This window comes from Schizophyllum commune (assembly GCF_000143185.2).
Source record: "Schizophyllum commune H4-8 unplaced genomic scaffold SCHCOscaffold_5, whole genome shotgun sequence".
NCBI lineage: Eukaryota > Fungi > Basidiomycota > Agaricomycetes > Agaricales > Schizophyllaceae > Schizophyllum > Schizophyllum commune.
The window spans coordinates 1,674,482-1,694,396 of NW_026089542.1; the positions used below are offsets into that span (position 1 = coordinate 1,674,482).

The window sequence follows — 19,915 nt, forward strand, 5'->3', positions numbered from 1 at the left end:
GGCCCAAGTGAGCTCGCGCGCCGCTTGGCTCGCTGAACATTTCCCTAACGACCATGTTTGCTGTTGGCTGTTCGGCTTTTTGCTTGCTACCTCTATGCCTGGCACCGTGACATTCAGAAGGTTCAAGCACAGATTCCGTCTGTCAATATATTGGCAGATGATGCATGTCCCATTGCTACGGTTATATGGGCTATCCAAGTACAGTTTGATATAGTAGATACAGCATAGTGGTGGCCTTGCCAAAGATCACGTATTGCCCAGGCTACGAATTGGCGCCTGCGGGCTGATGCTCATGGCATTCAGCGACTTTCCCAGTCCCATCGTGTCATCGTCCCCACCGTCCCCTTCGACAGGTCGAGAAATCGCCAAGTAAGCAGGCGCCTCGTAGCTCTGAACCCCGGCTACCTCATCGTCTTCATCATCGTCTTCGTCGTCGTCGTCGTCATCGCCCCCGATCGCCACTGACGCCCACTCCCTGTACACCGCCTGGATATACGGCCCCGACCGCGGCAGCTTATACGGATCGAACGGGAAGAACGTGTGCAGCTCCGCGTCCCGCTCCCTCGCGGCCCCGTCATCCGCACTCCTGCGGTTCGCCTCCAGCACCGGGAAGCAGTACATGAAGTTCACCGCGTGCGCCACCCTCGCGAACTGCAGCACCACGTTCTGCGAGCACACGCGCAAGGGATTGAGAGGTGCATTCACAACGCGGTGCAGCACGTCGAGCGCGGGCATCCACTTGCGCGTCCCGAGCTCCTCCAACACGAGCTCCTCGTCCTCGAGCAGGTCGCGCCAGCGGAAGCAGAAGATGAGGAACACCGCCTGCGCGACGGCGTACCACACCGTGTTCTCCGCGGCGCTCGTCGTGTAGGTGTCAGTGTCCGCAATGGCGTCGAGGTGCGCGCCGAGGAAGCCGCAGAGGACGGCGACGACGCGGCGCGCGCTCTCGCGGTCGACGTAGCGCGCGCGGCTGACGAAGCTGCCGATGTAGCTCGCGGCGGCGGCGCGGGTGACGGCGGGCGCATCGGGGCGGAGGAGCGCGCGCTCGACGAGGACGCCTGCGAAAAGGTCGGCAAGCTCGGCGTCGAGGGAGGCGAACCAGAATAGGAGGAACTGTGTGTAGCGCGACTTGAAGGTGCGGAGGATAGTGCGGTCGAAGATGGCGAGGAGAGTGTGGAATTGGGTACGCCGGAGGGCGGCACGAGAGGCAGGGGTTTGAGGTGGCTGAGGCGGAAGTGCGAGAGGGATTGGTGAGGGCGAGGAGGGCGGAAAAAGAGGGAGAGATGGAGATGAGACGAGAGGGGATATTGGCGATGATATTGGTGGTAGCGGCGGTAGCTCAAGGGAGACAGATGATGGTCGCGGGTCTGGCCTTGGCTCTTCACAGTGAAGATGGTGGAAATGGTTGAAGACGAGAGTCAGGATGGAGTCCAACTTCGTGACCATCTCCTGAATATGCTTGACGTTCGTAGGCACGTCTGGCGAGTCCTCGTCTTCTTCGGCATCGGACGATATGTCGCTGAGGTTGTCGATCCCATCGTCCGAATCAGAATCAGAGTCGGAATCCTCGGCATCCTGACCGACAAGTGTGTCGAAGGGGTCGATTTCGAAGAGGTCCTGGTCTTGGTTCGCATCGTCCCCCTCCTCATCCTCCAGCTCCTCAAGCTCCACTTGGATCTCAACCTGCACTGATGTGAGCTTGAGTAATTCAGCATGCAAGTACGACTTACGTCGATTTGAATTGCACGGTCGACTATGGTGGCAAGTATCTTATCCGCAAGCTCAGGACAGTAGCCAGATATACGCAACAGGTTGCGAATATACGTGGACTGCGAGATTTGACTCTGACGTTTATGCGGGAAGTTGCGCACGAGCAGGGGCAGCAACGTCGACGATAGCGTCGGTATAAGGGATAGTACATGCTGCAGAAGGTTATGCAACCGATCGTAGACGACTCGGCGTGTTAGAGGCTTCGAAGAGCCCTCGGGGACCGCGGAGTCGAGCGCCTGCAAGCCTGACTCTGCATGACTGTGAGATCGTGTGGCGCATGACGAGGGATGGGTCACGCACGATGTGTGAAACCCTGGGCAACCTTGCCGAGGACGAGGGATAGGTACTCGGGCTTTGCGCTCAGCAGCATGCCGAAGAAGACCGTGAAGGACTTCACGGAGGAGCTGTCCATCGTCGTCCATGGTACATTGACGATCGCCTCAACCAGGGAGGCATGAGCGCGCTCCAAGCGGGAGACGACATGTGAGAGGGCGAGGATCCAGAATCGCAGCTGCGAGGTCTGCGGCTGGTTTTCCTGGTCGAACCGCTTCGGATCGAATTGGCTGACAAGCTCGTCGTAAGGCTCGCTGTTTCCCTGCACATGCTCGTCAATCGATGCCTCGTGAACCTCTCGCTTGTCTTGCTCACCTCAAGCTTCTGCTGCAGGGCGTTGTTCACAAAGGCAAGGTACATGTCCTTGCGGTATTGCTCATCCTGGCGGATGCGCGAGTTGGTGGCGATCGGGCGGCGCACGAGGGCTGGTGCGGGGGAGGAGGATTTTCTGGTTGGTGTGGAGGCTTTCTTGGTGAAAGACTCGAGAGTAAGCTTCGGAGACTCCATGTAGCCTCTGGAAGCTGCCTTGGGCCCGATTTTGGGCGGGCGCTGGTTGAACTGGACGAGGCGCGAGTGAGGGTCCATGACTGCAGCACGTCTGAGCAGACGAAAGTGATCGGGCACTTCTTGATGCTGCCATCTTTGTTTGTCATTCCCAATGAGGAAGTTATCTCCGGAGGTGCTTCAATGGTGCACAATGTCGTAGGCATACTCAAGGAGTTCTGGCTTCAGTTATTTGATGTGCTTTACAAGCGCATGCAGGCTCAAAAGTGTAGAACAAAGGATGGGAAAGGGCAACAATGCTTGACGTCGTTGATGCCTTCCCGGCAGATCCCGGCCGGCGTTCCCGAGCAAAGCGCGCTCGCGCTCGTCCTCAACCAGCAGCACCATGTCGGCGACCACGGCGTTCTCGTCGGCTCACCGCTACTACGTCAAGTCCCTCTACAAGCGCATGCTTAAGGATGCCCTCGACTGGACCATCCAGCGCGACATTTGGCGCATGAAGGCCATGCAGATTCGCGCTGAGTTCGAGGCGAACCGGTGTGTAGCAATAGACATCATTGGGCGGACAAAGAAGCTGATTCTTTGTGCTCTTTCAGCCACGTCACCGAGCCGCGCCAGCTGTCTGCGCTCTTGGCGAAGGCGGAGGCTCGTCTTAAGGCCGGGCAACACCCCGACCCCGTTATTCGTGCGTGATGCATTGGATGCACTTATGTACATAGCTAACATCTCTTGCAGCCCCCAAATTCCCTGGTGGTACTCAATGGTGCGTTATCAATAATATCCAGTTGCCGACTTTCTAACTTCGTATCTTAGGGAGCGGAATGCGCCGGTACTACTTTCGTCAATTGTGTCTGCGTCGACATCTAACCTCTTCCCCAGCCCGCGCACACTAAGCCGCCCTACGACCACGAGCACGATCTGCACTAGACTGTACCGTGCTTACACAATCATCGTTGAATCTATCGCCCGTTCGCCGCCCTCAATCCTCCGCCTTCAGGCATGAACTCAATGCAATTACTAGCGAGTTATAATGCAATCCACTCCAACCTCCTGCTACCATGCGAGTCTAGACGTCCCTCTCCTCCGTCGCCACCCTCCTCGCCTCCCGCCTCAGCGCCTTCCGCGACCGCTTCTCGCTCACCTTCTTCCCCTTCTTCTCCTTCTTCATCCTACGTTCCTCCGCCTTCTTCTCGCGTTCCTCCTTCCTCTTGTGGCGCTCTTCCAACATCTCCAACCTCTCCTCACGCGCTTTGAGCTTCTCCTTCATCTTCAAAAAATGGTCGTGATGCTTCCGCTTGAAGTGTAGCACGAGCGCAGCGGCATTGGAGAAGGGTGCTTTGCAGAACTTGCACTCATACTTTCTGACGCTGTGGAGGATTTGTCAGTTATTTGGGATTGGGAAGGTGAGTTGAGAGCAGAACGGGGTGCAAGAAGAAGGCCGAGGCAAACGGCGAGCAAACAATACGCACTGGGTATGGACCTCATAGTACACGGGATTGCGGGTCAAGGGCTTGCGCTTGACATTCCGCTGCTCGAGTGGAACCTCATTGTGGACAGGGTTGCGTTCCACAGGCGTGGCCTGGACGCTGCCGTCGACAGCCTCCCGTTCAACGCTGCGGTCTGCGGCCTTGAACTCGGCGCTGCTGTCCGTGGGCTTGCGCTCGGCGCTGCGGTTCATGGGCTTGCGCAGGACGTTGCGCTTTGGGGGGCTGGTGGGACGGGATGCATCAGCTTCCGCGAACTCGGTGAGATTGCTCGGTACGTACGTCTGCCCTTCGTTCCTGTTGGGGATCAGAGGCACGTCGTCGCGGGCGACTATGCTCCACTGGTCGGCATCGTCCTGGGTGTTGCACGTCGCAGCCTCCCGGACGTGGCTCGTGCGGGCTTCCTCGCCTGCATCGCTCATGGCAGTAGCTTTGACTGCGTCGCTCGCGCCAGCGGCTTTGCTCTTGTCCGTGCCCTCCGACGCGTGGTCGTCCGCAGTGGCATAGCTGCTCCCGCCCTCGCTCCCCGAGTCCTGCACAACCTCGTGCAGGATTCTCGACCAGCCGTCGCCCAGGATCTCCACCCAGTAGTCCCGCTCGGGCTCTTTGTCTTCTGAGCGGCGGGTGAGGGCGCGCACGTTGGAGGCGATGAAGTCCATGGCGAGGCGGGTTAGAGTTCGCTTGTTGAGACGGGGTGGAGAATGCTGCTGGGCTCAGAGAATGTGGCAAATACAATGCTGGGGAAAACAAGCGCTCATCCTCCGTCTTCTTATACCGTAGGGCTATTGTCCTAGGAATGGTCATACCCGCGCATATGAACGGTCAAACACGCCCGCATCATAAGACTGCCAGACCCAAAGGGAGTAAGTAGCATGCATGTTTATGACCATGGTTAGCATAGCCTTATGTTCTTTTGCTTGTGTTGTTTTTGTTGATCGGGGCCCTTGGGGGGATCTGGCCGTGATAGCATTTACATGCATATTTGACGTAATGGGATGTTAAGCGAGGGCATAGGCATCGTTGGCACACAAGATCGCAGGGTATGTGCTCGTTCATGAATTCATGAAATCTTGCCAAACCCCGCTGACATTCGCGGAAGTTGATGCACCACCTTTTCGGTCAGATTCTCCGACGACTATCGCATCCAGACAACGCTGGTCCCAACACCTTTTCCTCCGAGTCTGCACTGAAAACAATGCCACCCGACAGACCAGTCAGAGGGTCCGACAAGTCGTCTGTCGCCCAGGCCTAGTCTGGTACGGCGACGCGCAGGTTGATAACCTCGAGGGTCGAGCCATGGATCGCAGGGCTTGAGTCGACGGTGAAGACATGAACGGGGTGCTGCGCGAGGTAGGTGGCAAGGTACAAGAGGCTGTGGCTGCTTGATTGGGTTCTGATGTTTTTGTGTGCACGGTACCCGCTCGTGGATCACTAACGTCGACGGACGCAAAATCACTTCGTTATACTGCTCGCCATATGTACATCGACGCGCGAATCCTCCAAGTCACCTGATTCCCCTGCGCGTCCCAACGCAAGCGCAACGCTATGCACATGTCTATCCGTCGAACCCGGCGCAAATACAACCCCGCTGGCCAGCCCAGAGAGGTTATCCAAATCACTCCGAGAACTCGCTTGTGACGGGATCCCGAGGGCGACACGCAAGTTGATCAGCGCCAGGGCAAGTCCGTAAACCGGGGGGCCAGAGTCGACGGCGAAGTTATGCGCGGGATGCTGTGCGAGGTAGGTCGCTACGAAGAAGAAGCCGTGTAAACTGTGGGTGTCAATGGATCAGTGCCGGAACTTCAGAGCAAGGGAGACGCTCACATGCCAATCGCGGCGCTTTCGATGAATATTGCGAGGCTGACCTGCGTGCGAAAATTCAATATTCTGGGAGGTGGCTGCTGCTCATGCATAAGCACGTACCGACACGGATGGACCTCCACTCCGAAAGGAAAATCTGGATTGTTTCAATATACGCCAGGTTATCATCGCTGTCGAGTGGATGAGCTCAACTGTCAAGACCTCAAGAGTTTTGTCTGACCAGTGCTGTAGATATTCATGCTTCGGAAGGCAACATGAGCATGGCGCAATCCGTAAGGCCGTTGACTGTCGCACCTCAAGGACAAGGCGTAGTCGCTTACGACCCAGTGCCCTCCTACTGTGGGCAGGGTCATTGGGTCGTGCTGGGTATCTTCTCAGGATCTGAAGCCCGCCTCGAGGGTGGGAAGTACCTTGAATAACTGCACAAAGACCCCGATAGCACATGCTATCAGCGCTCGTCAGTGAACCTCTTTCATGTGAGTAAACGATTACACACCGACAAAACCAACAATAACCACCGCTGGGAAAACCAAGACTGAACGCTGACGGTGGAAGATGATGTACAGGCGGTAGGTCTAGGATTTTCGTGAATATCTGAGCAATAGCAGCGCACCAGCTGGCACGAACCATCGTCAAATCCCATAGCATTATGGTCGCCAGCAAGAACACCTTCTGCGCCGCGTGCAAAGGCAGTTCGCTTGCCAAATAGTCGCCCGGATCCCGATCTTCACGCTGAGTGAAGAAGGCGGTGAAGATGCGCACAAAACCGCATGTCCAATGCTGCGCGAGGTCAGTCTACACCCAAGCGTGCTTTGGATAGCACTGACCGCGGTTATGCATACAATCAGAGCCCATGGGCCTACGAGCAGCGGGATGTTCGTCGCGCCTGCGCCAGCGAAGTGTCTGGTTTCCTGCGATCGCCGGTATAGGAGAAACAGCGAAAGAAGTGCGACCGCGAGGTACAGGCCATAAAGGAAGGTCTCCACGGCGAACGAAGCGAACGCCAGGCGGTCAGAGGGCATAGGAAGGAGGGGACTGCGGGAGAGCAGGCAGCAAGCACCGATAGAGGTCACTTATCTAGTGCAGAGTTGAAGCTGCATCACGAACATCAAGGTGGTAGTCGAGAGCAGTGTTGTGACGAGACCTTGATGTCCATCTCTTGAATGGCAGCTTCTCATGCGTAGACTGACCGAAGTGTCACCCTCATACATCGAACATCATCTGCGTTGTGATGTGGGCAGAGGGTCAGTAGGCGCCCCAGAGGGACTTCGCTCAAAGCGTGCATACGCACCTGAACACGGCGAAACCTGATCAAGCTGACAGACGTTGACTTCATCTCATACCCGCTCATTATCAGGATCAGCGTAAGTATCGTGAAGGTATACACTCTGAGTGACCCCACAGACCAGTCAATGATAGGTCATCCCGTCTCCCTCATGCCCGCTTCGCCTTCTCCGTCTTCCACTCCCCGATCCAGGTGTGCAGGTACTGCAAGGCGGACTCCTGCACGGCGCGGATGGTCTCGTCGGCCTTGCCGGCCTTCGCGCTGAGGTCTGAGCAATGAATGCCGTCGCCAATCTTGATGGGCTGGCGGTCGGTGCTCTTCGTCGTCACGCCCTCCGCGGACATGGTAGCCTCACGCCAGGGGTCCTCTGCAAGAGAAAAGAGGATCCGGTCAGCGATGCAGCATCAACAAAGCAGAGCGAGACGCACTGATGCCGTTGGCGAAGAAGAGGCGGTCCTCCTGGACGTCCCAGCCCTTGTACGCGGTGTTCGTCGCGTTCACGTTGGGGACGGGCGTCTCGGGGAAGTAGTCGGGGAAGAAGTTAACGCACTGGCGCAGGTCGTACGCAGGGTTGACGATGCGCGAGATGAGCGACGGCTCGCCCTCTGGTGCGGCATCCTGGATGTATCCGACCTCATTGCAGACAATCCACTGCCAGGAGCGGTAGCCTGCAAACATATCAGTAAGTGAGCCATAGCGGAGCGGCAATTGACTGACTGTTGTCGACCTCCGTGCTAGTCCAGAAAGTACGGTTGGCGTCATAGGTGTCGAACGCGTCAAACACGCTGTCGTAGCCACCGCTGCTAAGGTCTGCGACTTATGTTAGCCTCGCATATCGCTCGGGAGAGAGCATAACGCACAGTCGTCGATGTACTGGTTCTTGAAGTACGAGGACCAGGCAGCATATGCGTGGTCAACGCCCCAGCCCGCTTCGGGGGCAACGTCGCCGTTATCCTTCACCTCGAGGGCGTCGCAGAACTGGTAGAACGCGCCGTCCGGGCCGGTCAGGATGGAAAGACTCTGCCAGTCCCACAGGTTGTACCGGAGCGTTCCGACGACATCGTCGAAGTGGTCGGCAATGTCGCTGAGGCCGAAGTCGTCAGCAATCTTGTTGAGGGCGTCCGTGTCGTTCTTCGCTGCGATGTCGTCGATGTAGGTAATAACGGCCTGCACGTCCGCGGAGCAGTTCTGGGGCATGTTCTGGCGGATGGGCTCGAAGTACTTCCAGAAGTCGGTGATGGCCTCCACGACCGCGGAGCTCGCATAACCAGCCCAAATGAAGTCGGTGCTAGAAACGGGGGAGGTTAGTATAGTCCCGATGCGTGGACGCGTCCGCGTACTTGGTCATGACCCAGCTGGTGAGCGCGCCCGAGTACGAGCCGCCCATCATGACCCAAGGGGCCTTGTCCGGCGTGAGCTGGTCGCCATTCGGCATGGGGAGTACGACATTCTCGGCAAAGTACTTGAGGTCGTCGATCGCCTGCTGAATCGTGTGCAGCTTGAGGCTCTCGGAGGAAAGATCCGGGAGGGGGTTGGATTCGCCATAGAAGCGGTGCTCAATCACGATGGCAGTCGCGTTCTCCTGTTTGGCGTCAGTAAGTAGACGCGAAGGAAGAAGAGAGTGCACGCGCCTGCTCCGCAAGCAGTCCATTGATGGAGCTGTTGGTGAGGTAGCTCCAGTAACCATCGGCGTTGCCCTCGCTAGACGCGGTCCTTAGTCCGGATTCCCCGCGCCACCAGCTAGTGCTTACCCCGGAGTCATGATGATGACCGGGCCACCCTCCTTGTAGTGCTCGTAGGTGTGCCAGTATCGCTGCTTGAACGTGCCCTTCGACGGGTCATTGTGGTCGATGAGCTGGTCGAAGTAGTACGTGGTGTTGTACGGCGGCAGCTCCGTCCCGTTGCGGCTGTGGATCGGGCCGACCTCTGCGACCTCAAGCTTGGGGACACCAGGAGGCTTGATGACACCCGGGGGCTTGGGGAGGCGAGCCTGGGCGACGCCCACGGCGAGAGCACCAGCAAGCGCAAGGCGCGCGAGGGACATCCCGTAAACCATGACGGAGACGGGGGAGGGCAGTGGGCAGTCCGAGGAGGCTCGGAGAGGCCGCCTGGGGCGCGCTTCGTGGTATATATACGATGCTGTTCATCAACCAACGTTATCGACATCGTGCATGTGCACGTCCTTCGTGTCGCGTCGTGCGGATCAATGTGGTCGCCCTCTCGCCGCACATGCGCCGGCCTCGTATGGCCTCATGCAGCGCCATTCATTTTGCTTCGAGCGCCAGTCTATCCCAGGGCGCACCGCGCGGGCCATGCAGATACGAGGTAGCGATCTGCTGACCAGGAGGACTGACGAAGACAAGGTAAAACAAGTTCCGCTGTTTGCGTATATTTGTTCGTCGGGCTGAGCGTCCGCTTCTCTTCAACCGTAACTCCTCAAATCAGAACCTTCACAGTTCAGTCAAGTTACCCAAAAAATCTCTCATCATGCAGGTCGTACAGCGCCCCTCCCCCTCCCCCAAAGTCGGTATAGCTCGTGGCACGATCGTGGCAACTGACACTGTCCCAACGACGTCCTTACGGAGTGTAGCCACCCCGCCCCCACGACGCGCTTCAGTAGTCTCATAACCAAGAGGCCAAGCTGATCGGACCAGATGTACAGCTTCGCGGAACGCGGAAGGCTGGGCGCTCGTTTGAGGCTGGCGACTCTGCAAGGACGGAGGGGTCTAGAAATGATACTTGTGCTCGGCATAATACAACCTGCATCGGGGGCGTTTAGGCAAAGCGGTATGACAGGCAACCGGAATTTAGAGGTGTGTGACTTCTTGATGACAAGTGCCTTGCCTCCTCTAAGCGCAGATAATCGACACGGTCGCGGATGGCCTTCTATCCAGTTTCGCACAAAGCCAGCCGCGAGTCGTTCACGCATACGACCTCGGATTTGTCCCTGACGAACGTTTGAAGTCGGCCAGAGCGAAAGGATCTGGAATCATCGATATCATTAACGGTCGAGACCGAGGACTATGCGCGGTTGCCGAGATGCGAAAGTAGGAAACAGTTGGTCCAGAGCAGGGATATCTGTGGTGTCTAGTATGAGGAAGAAGGGCTCGAGCATTGGGCACCATTAAGCGGATGATAACAGAGATGCTGAGGTGGCAGAAGTGGGGCGCCATGAGGTTTCCAGGTGAAATTCCTCTAGACGAGGCCATCCTCCTGCTAGGGCGTCCAGGACGCCGTCTTCGGCAAGGACATCATCGAGTCAGCTGAAGCTGATGTCAAGATACACTAGATTGCTGAACTTGCTGAGTGGTAAAAGGCCGTGCGCCGGGACAGAAACGAGCTCGGGATCTAGCGAGCGAGAGGCTCCATTCGTGTGCCTTCAATGTCGTATGAGCGACGTGTCGATCATAGATGCCAGATTCTGAGGGATGTGCTGTCGCAGGGATGTGGGCGATGTCCCCCGTCATGTCGTAATCCCATCTCGGAGACGGTGAGCGGTTCATTGAACATGGACGCCATAATCGAGTGCACGTACGCCGCGACCCTGGCGTAGATATGCAGACGATTCAGAGCGAACCATTAAAAGGCTGCAACGGTCGCGAGGATCCACGCTTGTTCCTTGTCAACGTATACGTCCAGACGGCGTAGGCCTCTACGATGCCCTAGGTAAAGCAGGCTGTGCGATTCCGCGTCTAGGATTGACATCCAAGTGAGCTTTCCTGAGCCTGGCACCGCGTCGCGCAATCGCTGTCGTGATGCGTCGCTCGGAATCCCGTATGCGTTCGTGTTGTACGCAGCGTCACAGTGTTCACCAATATCGAAGTTCTTGAGCTCGGAAAACTTGCTGGGCAGAGTAGTAGTAGGCAGGATGTGATTGATTATTGAGAGATGACGAGGGGTATCGCTGAGACGAAGGGAGAGCGCTCGAAGTGCAGACACAAGAAGGAGCGGTAGAATTCGCCGATGTTCCGCATCTGATTGATGAAGGCATAGCTCTCACAGATAGGGAATTGAGAGCGCGCCAGCCGATTGATGCATTAGTAGGGGTTTGTTTGTCGTCCAAGCGTTCTGATGAGCATCCTCAGAAGAGGCGCCTCAAAATATTGGTGCTTCCAAAGCACGCTGAGTACAAGCGGGCATACGGGAGTAGACGAGAATAGCGAAAGATATGAGCGTCTGGCACAATTGACGACTTCGTATGCCGTCCAGATCCCTAATTGCATCGCATATCAGGAGCGTAATTCTCGGCATTGAGCGGAAGCGCAGAAATGCGGGTATGTTCTCCGTCCTGGCTGCATGAAGGGGCTTCGATGGTGCCTTGGGAGGAGGACGTGGTACCCAGAGTTGAACGGAAACGGAGAGACGGAAGCAAGTTCCGATTTCAAGGATCGCACTGTATTCGGGAGTTCCCGAAGTACGGCATTTGCCGGATTGTTGGCCATAATAATGGGTTTGCCTTGTCTCCTCCCTGAGCATTCATCGGGCACCCCGGACGAAGCGATACTCTTTCAGCAGCTTCTGCTCTGTTGACGACATAAGGCCATACAGAGGCGACTATATTTGATTGACTAGCTGGTTCTGGTCGTGTTCAAAGAGGAGACTGCGTCGCATCTGTCAACACAGCCCATGAAGAGACCCCAAAAGGCGTCGACCTATAACAGAGATGAGATGGGTAAGGGACAGTGTTCAAGGCGTAAACTTACCTCTAAGCCTTGCGTGACAAAGCAGTTTTTCCCATGCGCACCCCATGTTTCGTCGCATTGCCGGTAATTGTACATGTCCACGACAGTCTCCCCAGTGGTGTGTATGCCCGTGAGCTCGACATCGACTCGGTATCGCTTGCCGTGGAAGAGGTTGGGGTTCGCAACGTATGCAATCGTCAGCGCATCGTGTATGGGCGGGCTGTCGAAGTCGAACACAGCCTTGTAAGTGGCAGCGAAGAAGACCATGGCTGTTGACAGCGTGTGGCGCAGGGGCGTTGCGGCTTTGGGAACAGGGTCGCTGCTCTTGGGGTCCAGCAGGCGTGCGTGCTGCTCCGGCGTCATTAGTGCGGTATGCGTAACGTTGATAGGGACCATGACGGTCTTGATCGGGGAGTCGAGGACGATCTGCGCGGCATGGGCTAGTCGGGGAGATGAGCCACGATCTTAGCAGACAAAGGGACACCTACGGTCACAGATGATGTTATATTCTGGGACACGTCAGCGATAGATCGCCTATGTATGGGAACGAAGAAGCTCACCGGCCGAGGAGGAGCGATTACCTAGCCCGACTCCGCCGCCCATGAAGACGAACTCTTCTACCCCTTCCAGTAAATCCGGATACGCGCTCACGAAGATCGCGATGTTGGTCATTGGCCCAGTGGAGCAAATCGTCACCTTCGAGCCTTTGCCTTTCTTCCATGTCTCCTTCACTGCGCGGGAGATACCCTCCAGCGCACGTATTTTCTCTCCCTCGGCATCGCGAGCAAACCAGGCGTCAACCTCCGGCGCGCCGTGGGCGGGCAACCCCTCAACTCCGCCGAGCCCGTCTTCCCCATGTATCTCTGGATCTGCCTTAGGCACACGTACGAGCGGTCTTTCTGCCCCTGGGTACACGCGCACAGGGGAATTTGGCGGTGCGAACGCCTGTAAGCATCGAGCTGCGTTAGACGTGGCGAAGCGGTGACTCGTGTTTCCGTGCGTCTGTGGCATGATTAGACGAGAATGAATACAATAGTTCAATATCAGCCGGTGATCATACCGTCGATATCCCGAGGAGATGGACGTTCGGAAGGTGGAGAGCGAGCATTATCGCGGTCGCATCATCGTGGCCCTGTGGTGATTTGAGCTAGATGAAGGAATCGCTGTCAAGGGGCGCACTGGATCGCAGTCAAGCCAGATATATCGTGAATCGGTGCTCATGGTGAGAAGGAAGCCGGACGTTGAAATGTTGAGTCAACCTTCGAATCGGTATGCTTGTCGAGGTTAGGAGGTCACAGATAGCAGCCCTATCACGCGAAGCTTGTCACAGTTGAACTATCCACGTGGACTGGGTGATTGTTGAGCTTTGTTTGGCAATCCGGCTTGGCTCTGACCACTTTGCATGTCTTTGTCCATAACAATTCACGGCCCCTCGAAACTTGCTATTCATGAATCAACAAAGATATATCTGACAGGGGTTTTGACTGTCCTCTTTGAATCGCTATGTGCCTTCTTGCAGGGCATCATCTCTTCCTAACTTGCTTTGGGTGACAACACCGGGTTCCGCTTCTGACCTCTTTGCTCCCTTTAGACGACGAGTAGATTTCTAACAAGGATGCTAACTACTAGCATCGGACGACGGAACGCTTTGCCTTATCCGCCTTGACGTGGATTAGGTAGTGTCCTCAACCCCCGTCCCCGAAGAGACGAAGACGACGCTCTACAGTCAAGACTATGCTAAGCAGGCCGCTCTAAGGAGAAGCTAGAGCATGGTTGTGAGTGTATACTTCCATATCCACACCATGTCCCTTAGCTCGCTGACAGCCGACTAGGCCGCATCATCCGCCGCTGCCTTCGTAGGCTAGGTACTTACCATTCAGCGTCTCTTTCGCACTGACCAACTCCCGCGATTGATAGTTCATGATGCCAGCCGGCCGACGCTGTGCACGCGCTGTGCGGGCGAATCCAGAGTACGCCGGCGAGGCCTCGCGCGTTTTAGCCGCCCACTTGATGGTTGAATGCGTCCGACACTCATCTCAGACACCCACCTTGCCACCGCTGTATGCCCTCGCCCAGTCTGTCAGTCTTCCGATGCTTCCGACCGGGACAGCGAGGCCTGGCTGCATCACGTACAGCCTCATGACCGGCTATTGTGACACTCAATGGAACGCCGAGCGCTATATAGGCCGGCGCGGTGCATGGCCACCTTCAGGCTTTCAACCCACTTCCACCCTTCTGCCTCACCTTTCAAGTTCACTTTTCTCTCTCGTTCTTCCATCCACACCTCCATCAACATGTTCGCCAAGGTCGCCATCTTCGCATCCGCGGTCCTCATCGGCAGCGCCACTGCCTACAATGGTCGTGGTACGTGCTCCATTTCTACACATACGACTGGGCGTATATTCACACTCTACCTCTAGCCTTCCCCGAAAAGACGAACGGCAAAGTCTACGAGTGTGGCTTCGCCGTGCAGAACAACGACTACGCTGCTTTCGTCTCTCCCGCGCGGTTCAATGCCTCCCACTGCGGCGCCGAGGTACAGGCCAGCAGTGAGTTTCGCCTTCCGTTTCATGCGCTGGCCGTCGTGTTCCGCGTTGTCGGCCTCAGCTAACATGCTGTGTCCAGGCCCGTATGGCGTCGGCGAGACCATCTACCCGATACTCGCGGGCACCTACGAGAACTGCAGTGGCTGTGGCGACAACGACATCCAGGTTACCCCCGACGCGTACAAGGAAGCGACCAGCCACCTTGCTAACCAGGACTGGATCAGCGTCGTCTGGGTCTACAAGACCTGGTGAACGACCGACTGCTGAATAACTTAGAGACTCGTGACGATCCTGGACTTTGAACGGACTTACTTTATTGGACTGTGGCTCGGACTGATGACTGCCACTTGGCCGTGTAGATGTAGCGTGGATCTTCGCGATATGGACAGAGTTCATAGCGGCCTTGATGTAGATGCGGGGATACGTACGGCTCTATCTATGCGACTTGCATGACTGTTTTGTCTGGCCTTCATGTGCGCACATCCAGCAGTCGGCCTACCCTGCAAGGATCGATTGGCGCTGACTACTAGCGCTGACTGAGGCTAATGCCATGCTGATCGGCGTCCACGCGAGGCGATAACTCAACCCCTTGTCATCTCCCGCGATGAAGACGCGCGTAATCCTCGTCGGCGTTGGGTACGCTATCCGCGCTCCTTGAGCGCCTCACGCTAAGCGCAACACAGTGGCGCGACGTGCTCGGGCAAGACGACGCTTGCCAAGCACCTGAAGCGCATCATCCCCAACAGCGTGATCATACACCAAGACGTACGCATCTCCCCTCCCGCGCGTCCCCTCACCGAGACGCCCGCCCGCAGGACTTTGCGCCGGTGAGCACCGCGCGTGTGCCCGCTACGTGATCGCGACTCAGCGCACCTTCCTCCCCCTTCCCTCCTCACCTCCAGCCTCAAGAACTCATCCCGATCCATCCAAAGTATGGTGTACAGGATTGGGACTGGCCAGATGGGGCGATAGATTGGGCACGGATGATTAGGTTCTTGAAGGAGGTGAAGCAGACGGGGCGTATACCGGACGACCACTACAGCCACGATCACTTGAACGAGCAGAAGGACGTACCGATACCCGAGGAGGTGCGTGCGCGATGGACGCAGCAGTTCCAGGAGCTCGCCGAGCGAGAGAGCAGACAAGGAGAGCAGCTGGTATGGGGACTGGTGGACGGTTTCCTGCTTTACTGGCATCCGGTGCGTTCTGTTTCATTGTTGAAAGGATTCACGCGCTGACGGTCGTATTAGGAGGTGTTCGAGCAGCTTGACATTCGGTTCTTCCTTCGCGTGCCGGAGGAAACCCTCAAGAAGCGCAGACATGAAAGACACGGCTACCATACTGCTGGTAAGACGTCATCCCGCAACATGCATAGCTAGCTGACAACGTCTCTCCCTCTTCACTCAATCCTTGAACCTTCGTGTACGTCCCCCTTTGCCCGGAACCCTGCCCTTGCGCTTTACACTCTTCCTTCCGTAGTGCAATCTGATCCAGAGGGAGCGCTATGGCGAGACCCACCGCATTACTGGGAACAGATCGTCTACCCGGCCTACGTCGAGGCGCACAAGCACATCTTCGAGGGTGGAGACGTTGAGCATGGGCGTGTCTCGCGAGACGACATAGTCATTATCAATGCCTTGGAGGAGAGCATGGGTGGCATTGTCGAAAGATGCAGCCATGACCTGGTGTCGTATGTGGAGAAGGCGCATTGATGAATCGCGCCTTATGTTTATCTTTAGTTATGGATCTGTACCGTCGTAGAATTAGACGCTGAGGGTAATTACATCCTTCAGCACGTTGCTGTGTCAAGTGAGAGCATGCCTTGAGAAGTTCAACATGATGAAAGCCACGCGGCTGATAACACGTGGACAGATTTCTTGTCGGAGGTCGCCGCGCGCCTGTTGACGCCGGGACGATCATCGTCGAGAGCGTCGGGCGCGCGTGCTTTGTTTCTTCTTTGTCCTGACGCTTCCCCTGCTTCCTTTCTTGACCTGAACCACGACCACGATGGCCCCCGAAACCGTCCACGACCAGCACGAAAGCAGCGACGAAGACGACGAGGAGTTCGTCTACCCCGGCGCGGAGCCAGAGCCGCCAGCCCCTCCAGCCACCAACGGCGTCGCGGACGACGACTCAGAGGAAGATGAAGAATTTATATATCCTGGCGCGGAACCAGAGTCGCCGACAGTGAACGCACCAGGCGTCATCTCGGTGCAAGACGACGAGGACTCTGAAGAGGAGGAATTCATATACCCGGGCGCCTCCCAAGAACCTGAGGCCATTGCAAGCAAGCCCTCGCCCGCTCAATTGGAATCCCTCTTTGCTGCTGCGTCCTCGGGCGACCTCGCCCTTCTCAAGAAGCTCTTCGCCACAGCGCAGGAGAACTCGCATGTGGATAGCTTCCAGCTCGCCAATTGCGCCAGCACGCGTACGGGCCTTACGGCGCTGCATGCGGCTGCGAGTAGAGGCTTCAAGGACATCGTACAGTGGCGTGCGTGTCCTTCAATCCTTTTCTACGCGTCTTTTGACCGTCCCTTTGCAGTGATAGATGACTGCGGTGCTATACCGGACATGGAGGATAAGGAGGGCGAGGTGCGCGCTATCCCATCATAGCACGCCTTATCATGCTCATACGATATCCCTCATCCAGACCGCGCTTCACAAAGCAGCGCTGAACGGCCACATGTCCGTCATTCAGTATCTTGTGCCGGACAAGGCAGACGTACAGGCCCAAGACGCAGATGGATGGACCGCCTTGCACAATGCATGCTCAAAGGTCTGTACTCCCTCTCCGTGCCCATAATCAAACCTCTCACGCTATGTACAGGGCTATCTAGATATTGTTCGGTGGCTTTGCGAGTCTGCGGGGGCCACCGCACCCGTTGAGGGCAAGCCAGGTATTGATATCAAAAGCAAGGGCGGATGGACACCTCTGAGTACGTTTCTTTTTCCTTGTGCGTGCAATATCACTAATCGGACATCATAGTGAACGCGGCATCGAAAGGCCATCTTCCTGTCGTTCAGTACCTTCTCAGGAAGCAGAAGGCTGACCCCATGGTGCGAAACAACTGGGGAGAGACGGCATATGATGTCGCGGCTGCTGTTTTCGAAGTATGGATCTGCGAGGTAAGTTGGCAATAGCACTAGCTTAATCTCGTACTCAGAACAGCGCAGGTGCTGGAGGAAGCCGAAGCCGAACGCTGGCAAAGCACGTCTACTCCGTATGACCCGCTTGCTGTGCATACGACCGTGCCGGTGCTCCTATACGAGCACCAGCGGCTCGATACGCGCCTCAAGACGCTCGCGACAAACGGCCGCCCCAAGTTCACCGCATCTGGTCTCGGTCGCAATGGTAGGCCGGCACCGTTTGTGCTCCGCCTCCCCAAGCCCGATACGCAGGGCACGCGCACCGTTCCCGCTTGGAGGAGCGATGTGCAGCTTCCTCTACGCGACGAGCCGTTCAAGCTACCCCGGCCCGGTCAAGCTGAGCGTCCTGCTCTGGAGGGAGCGGAGCGGAGCCACTTCTGGCTCTCAGACTGGACGCTTGACGTGACGCACCCTCGCGTCGATGCTGTCGAAGGCTGGCAGTATGCGCGCCGTCTGAGCGACCCGGACGATCAGTGGACTGCCGAGGTGCCGCCTCAGCTGGAGCGTGTCATGTCTGGTATTGCGGCAGGCCTCGCAAGCCCTCAGCGCTCGCGCTCGAGCTCCTCGTCCAGCAACCCATCGCCCCAAAGCTGGGTCCGCCGCCGCCGCTGGGTGCGCGTCATGCGTCGACGCCTCGACATCCCGCCCCTGCCGTACCTACAGCCCGACGGACGGATGTACCAGCTCGGCGCCGATGGTGTGCTCATTCCCGCGAGCAGCAGCAGCAACGGCGATGCGGACGGCGACGTACAAGAGCTCGGCGCCGTCACCTCATCCGGGCTCGCCGGCGTGCGCGATTACGTCGCCCGCGCGCGCTTCCTCATGGGCAAGCAGCCGCGGGACCAGGACCCGTCGCGGATGAGCGCAGTGGACGCCAGGCGGGCGATCGCCAAGCTGGAGCGCGCGACGGCGGAGCTGAGGCAGGGGATCCTGGCCGATGACGATCCGGATCGGCGCACGCAGGCGGAGGTGCTGCTGCATGCGTTTTCGAGGGATTTGGAGCGGCGAAGGCTTACGGCCGGGGAGCAGGGGCTTGTGTTGTCGGGATATGGTATGTGTAATGCCCGCATAGGGAAGTATCGGCCTGACGGGCTTCTCAGACGACGATATAGACCTCGAAAGTTCGGACGACGAAGATGGCATTGGATCGCCGCGTCCAGCGTCTGTGCGCTCGGGCTCGACGGATTACTTTGGGCGACCACGGGCGTCGGGCTCTCGTGCGGGGCCGACGGACCTCACGCCCCATCTCTCGCAGGCGCCCGACTTCCGTGTGCCGACGCACGAGGCGCCGCAGAAGGTGCCCACCCTCAGCCCTCCGATGGCCCACGCCGTGCATGCTCAGTGGGAGCGCGACGACTCCGTATCGAACTGCCGGGATTGCGGCAGGCGGTTCACGTTCTTGCTTCGTAGGGTGAGTTTACACATCGTGTCCTTCAACGTTTCCTTGCTAAAACTCTGTGGTCCAGCATCACTGCCGTCGCTGCGGACGCATATTTTGCGACAGGTGCTCGTCCTACCGCGCCATGCTCGACCCTTCGGAGATCGTGCAAGACCCCTTCTTCCCAGAGTCAGCTTTCACTTCGGGCATGCAGCGCGTCTGCGAGTCCTGCCATCAGGAGGTGAACGCGCTGGTGCCGCCAATGCTGCTGGGTAATGGCGCGAACTCGTTGGAGCGGATCGTGGTTGACTCCCAGCATCTTGTTGTGCCTTCGCGACGGCAGTCGACGTCGCAGCTGAGTGATTTGGCGGAGTGAGTATCGCATATCTGTGTGGAGAATGCGGCTGACCATGATACAGGTGTCCAGTGTGCGGCAGCAATCTGGATGATCTGGGAACTGCCGCTGAGCAAGAGGCTCATGTGAAGGCTTGCCTTGAAGGTGGCACCGGCGCCCCGCCACGCACCGGACGGTACCTTGTGTACCCTCTGCCCGCTGGCAGCGTCCTTGTCGGTACTGAATGTAAGTAGAGGCCAACCGCCCTCTCAGACCTTGCTGACGATTTTCAGGTGTGATATGTTTGGAGGAGTTTGTCGAGGGCTCGATGATCGCGCGCTTGAGCTGCCTGTGCAGCTTCCACAGCAGTACGTCTCCCCGATGTGACGTTATAATTGTTCCAACTGACTCTCGTGTAGATTGTCTGTCTTCCTGGTTGCAGCGCGGCAAGAGCTGCCCTGTACATGCTCGTTGAGACCCTCAAGGAGCATACTGCATCGACGTCTAGCTTCCGTCAGTGTGTCAAGCGACCGGAAGAAGTACTATTGCTCTTCATGCTCTCTTAAATAAGATGCAGTAATCTACTTATGATGATGGTAGGTAGTCGACCTATGTCTAGTCTATATGCTGA

The 19,915-nt window shown here is 57.2% G+C and overlaps 9 protein-coding genes across 9 annotated transcripts; 4 read left to right on the forward strand and 5 right to left on the reverse strand.

Annotated features, from left to right (window-relative positions):
• Positions 1–119: 119 nt before the first annotated feature.
• SCHCODRAFT_02622525 (RNA polymerase I-specific transcription initiation factor RRN3) lies at positions 120–2,704 on the reverse strand. The gene is made up of 4 exons (XM_050345124.1): positions 2,419–2,704; positions 2,071–2,365; positions 1,731–2,020; positions 120–1,683 (listed from the first exon to the last, which is right to left on the reverse strand). Exons 1-4 carry the CDS (start codon positions 2,686–2,688, stop codon positions 247–249), a joined length of 2,292 nt encoding a protein of 763 aa, XP_050200542.1. The 5' UTR covers positions 2,689–2,704; the 3' UTR covers positions 120–246.
• A 276-nt stretch (positions 2,705–2,980) lies between these two features.
• SCHCODRAFT_02622530 (uncharacterized protein) lies at positions 2,981–3,969 on the forward strand. Its single transcript, XM_003036596.3, has 5 exons — positions 2,981–3,144; positions 3,204–3,292; positions 3,343–3,370; positions 3,421–3,436; positions 3,487–3,969. Exons 1-5 carry the CDS (start codon positions 2,993–2,995, stop codon positions 3,532–3,534), a joined length of 333 nt encoding a protein of 110 aa, XP_003036642.1. The 5' UTR covers positions 2,981–2,992; the 3' UTR covers positions 3,535–3,969.
• SCHCODRAFT_02747652 (uncharacterized protein) lies at positions 3,487–4,927 on the reverse strand. Its single transcript, XM_003037962.2, has 3 exons — positions 4,374–4,927; positions 4,077–4,316; positions 3,487–3,974 (listed from the first exon to the last, which is right to left on the reverse strand). The coding sequence occupies exons 1-3, from the start codon at positions 4,748–4,750 to the stop codon at positions 3,674–3,676; spliced, it is 918 nt and encodes a 305-aa protein (XP_003038008.1). The 5' UTR covers positions 4,751–4,927; the 3' UTR covers positions 3,487–3,673.
• Positions 4,928–5,339: 412 nt separating this feature from the next.
• On the reverse strand, positions 5,340–6,953 carry SCHCODRAFT_01141276 (uncharacterized protein; the record flags this gene model as incomplete). The annotated part of the gene is made up of 8 exons (XM_003037963.3): positions 6,740–6,953; positions 6,540–6,692; positions 6,409–6,487; positions 6,207–6,331; positions 6,015–6,152; positions 5,916–5,956; positions 5,548–5,862; positions 5,340–5,484 (listed from the first exon to the last, which is right to left on the reverse strand). Exons 1-8 carry the CDS (start codon positions 6,932–6,934, stop codon positions 5,340–5,342), a joined length of 1,191 nt encoding a protein of 396 aa, XP_003038009.1. The 5' UTR covers positions 6,935–6,953.
• A 281-nt stretch (positions 6,954–7,234) lies between these two features.
• SCHCODRAFT_02622534 (peptidase S28) lies at positions 7,235–9,507 on the reverse strand. Its single transcript, XM_050345125.1, has 7 exons — positions 8,949–9,507; positions 8,829–8,898; positions 8,538–8,779; positions 8,058–8,485; positions 7,915–8,007; positions 7,626–7,865; positions 7,235–7,564 (listed from the first exon to the last, which is right to left on the reverse strand). Exons 1-7 carry the CDS (start codon positions 9,239–9,241, stop codon positions 7,347–7,349), a joined length of 1,584 nt encoding a protein of 527 aa, XP_050200543.1. The 5' UTR covers positions 9,242–9,507; the 3' UTR covers positions 7,235–7,346.
• A 2,191-nt stretch (positions 9,508–11,698) lies between these two features.
• SCHCODRAFT_02622540 (Inosine/uridine-preferring nucleoside hydrolase) lies at positions 11,699–13,174 on the reverse strand. Its single transcript, XM_003037965.3, has 6 exons — positions 13,059–13,174; positions 12,940–13,011; positions 12,440–12,881; positions 12,368–12,388; positions 11,901–12,319; positions 11,699–11,849 (listed from the first exon to the last, which is right to left on the reverse strand). Exons 1-6 carry the CDS (start codon positions 13,098–13,100, stop codon positions 11,766–11,768), a joined length of 1,080 nt encoding a protein of 359 aa, XP_003038011.1. The 5' UTR covers positions 13,101–13,174; the 3' UTR covers positions 11,699–11,765.
• A 999-nt stretch (positions 13,175–14,173) lies between these two features.
• Positions 14,174–14,677, forward strand: SCHCODRAFT_02497878 (uncharacterized protein; the record flags this gene model as incomplete). Its single annotated transcript, XM_003036597.2, has 3 exons — positions 14,174–14,243; positions 14,300–14,428; positions 14,505–14,677. 3 exons carry the CDS (start codon positions 14,174–14,176, stop codon positions 14,675–14,677), a joined length of 372 nt encoding a protein of 123 aa, XP_003036643.1.
• A 352-nt stretch (positions 14,678–15,029) lies between these two features.
• Positions 15,030–16,137, forward strand: SCHCODRAFT_01078651 (P-loop containing nucleoside triphosphate hydrolase protein; the record flags this gene model as incomplete). The annotated part of the gene is made up of 5 exons (XM_003036598.1): positions 15,030–15,061; positions 15,109–15,212; positions 15,335–15,624; positions 15,676–15,772; positions 15,920–16,137. 5 exons carry the CDS (start codon positions 15,030–15,032, stop codon positions 16,135–16,137), a joined length of 741 nt encoding a protein of 246 aa, XP_003036644.1.
• A 1,342-nt stretch (positions 16,138–17,479) lies between these two features.
• Positions 17,480–19,759, forward strand: SCHCODRAFT_02500391 (FYVE-domain-containing protein; the record flags this gene model as incomplete). Its single annotated transcript, XM_050343095.1, has 7 exons — positions 17,480–17,551; positions 17,600–18,623; positions 18,673–18,983; positions 19,039–19,322; positions 19,370–19,530; positions 19,578–19,652; positions 19,704–19,759. 7 exons carry the CDS (start codon positions 17,480–17,482, stop codon positions 19,757–19,759), a joined length of 1,983 nt encoding a protein of 660 aa, XP_050200544.1.
• Between the last annotated feature and the right edge of the window lie 156 nt (positions 19,760–19,915).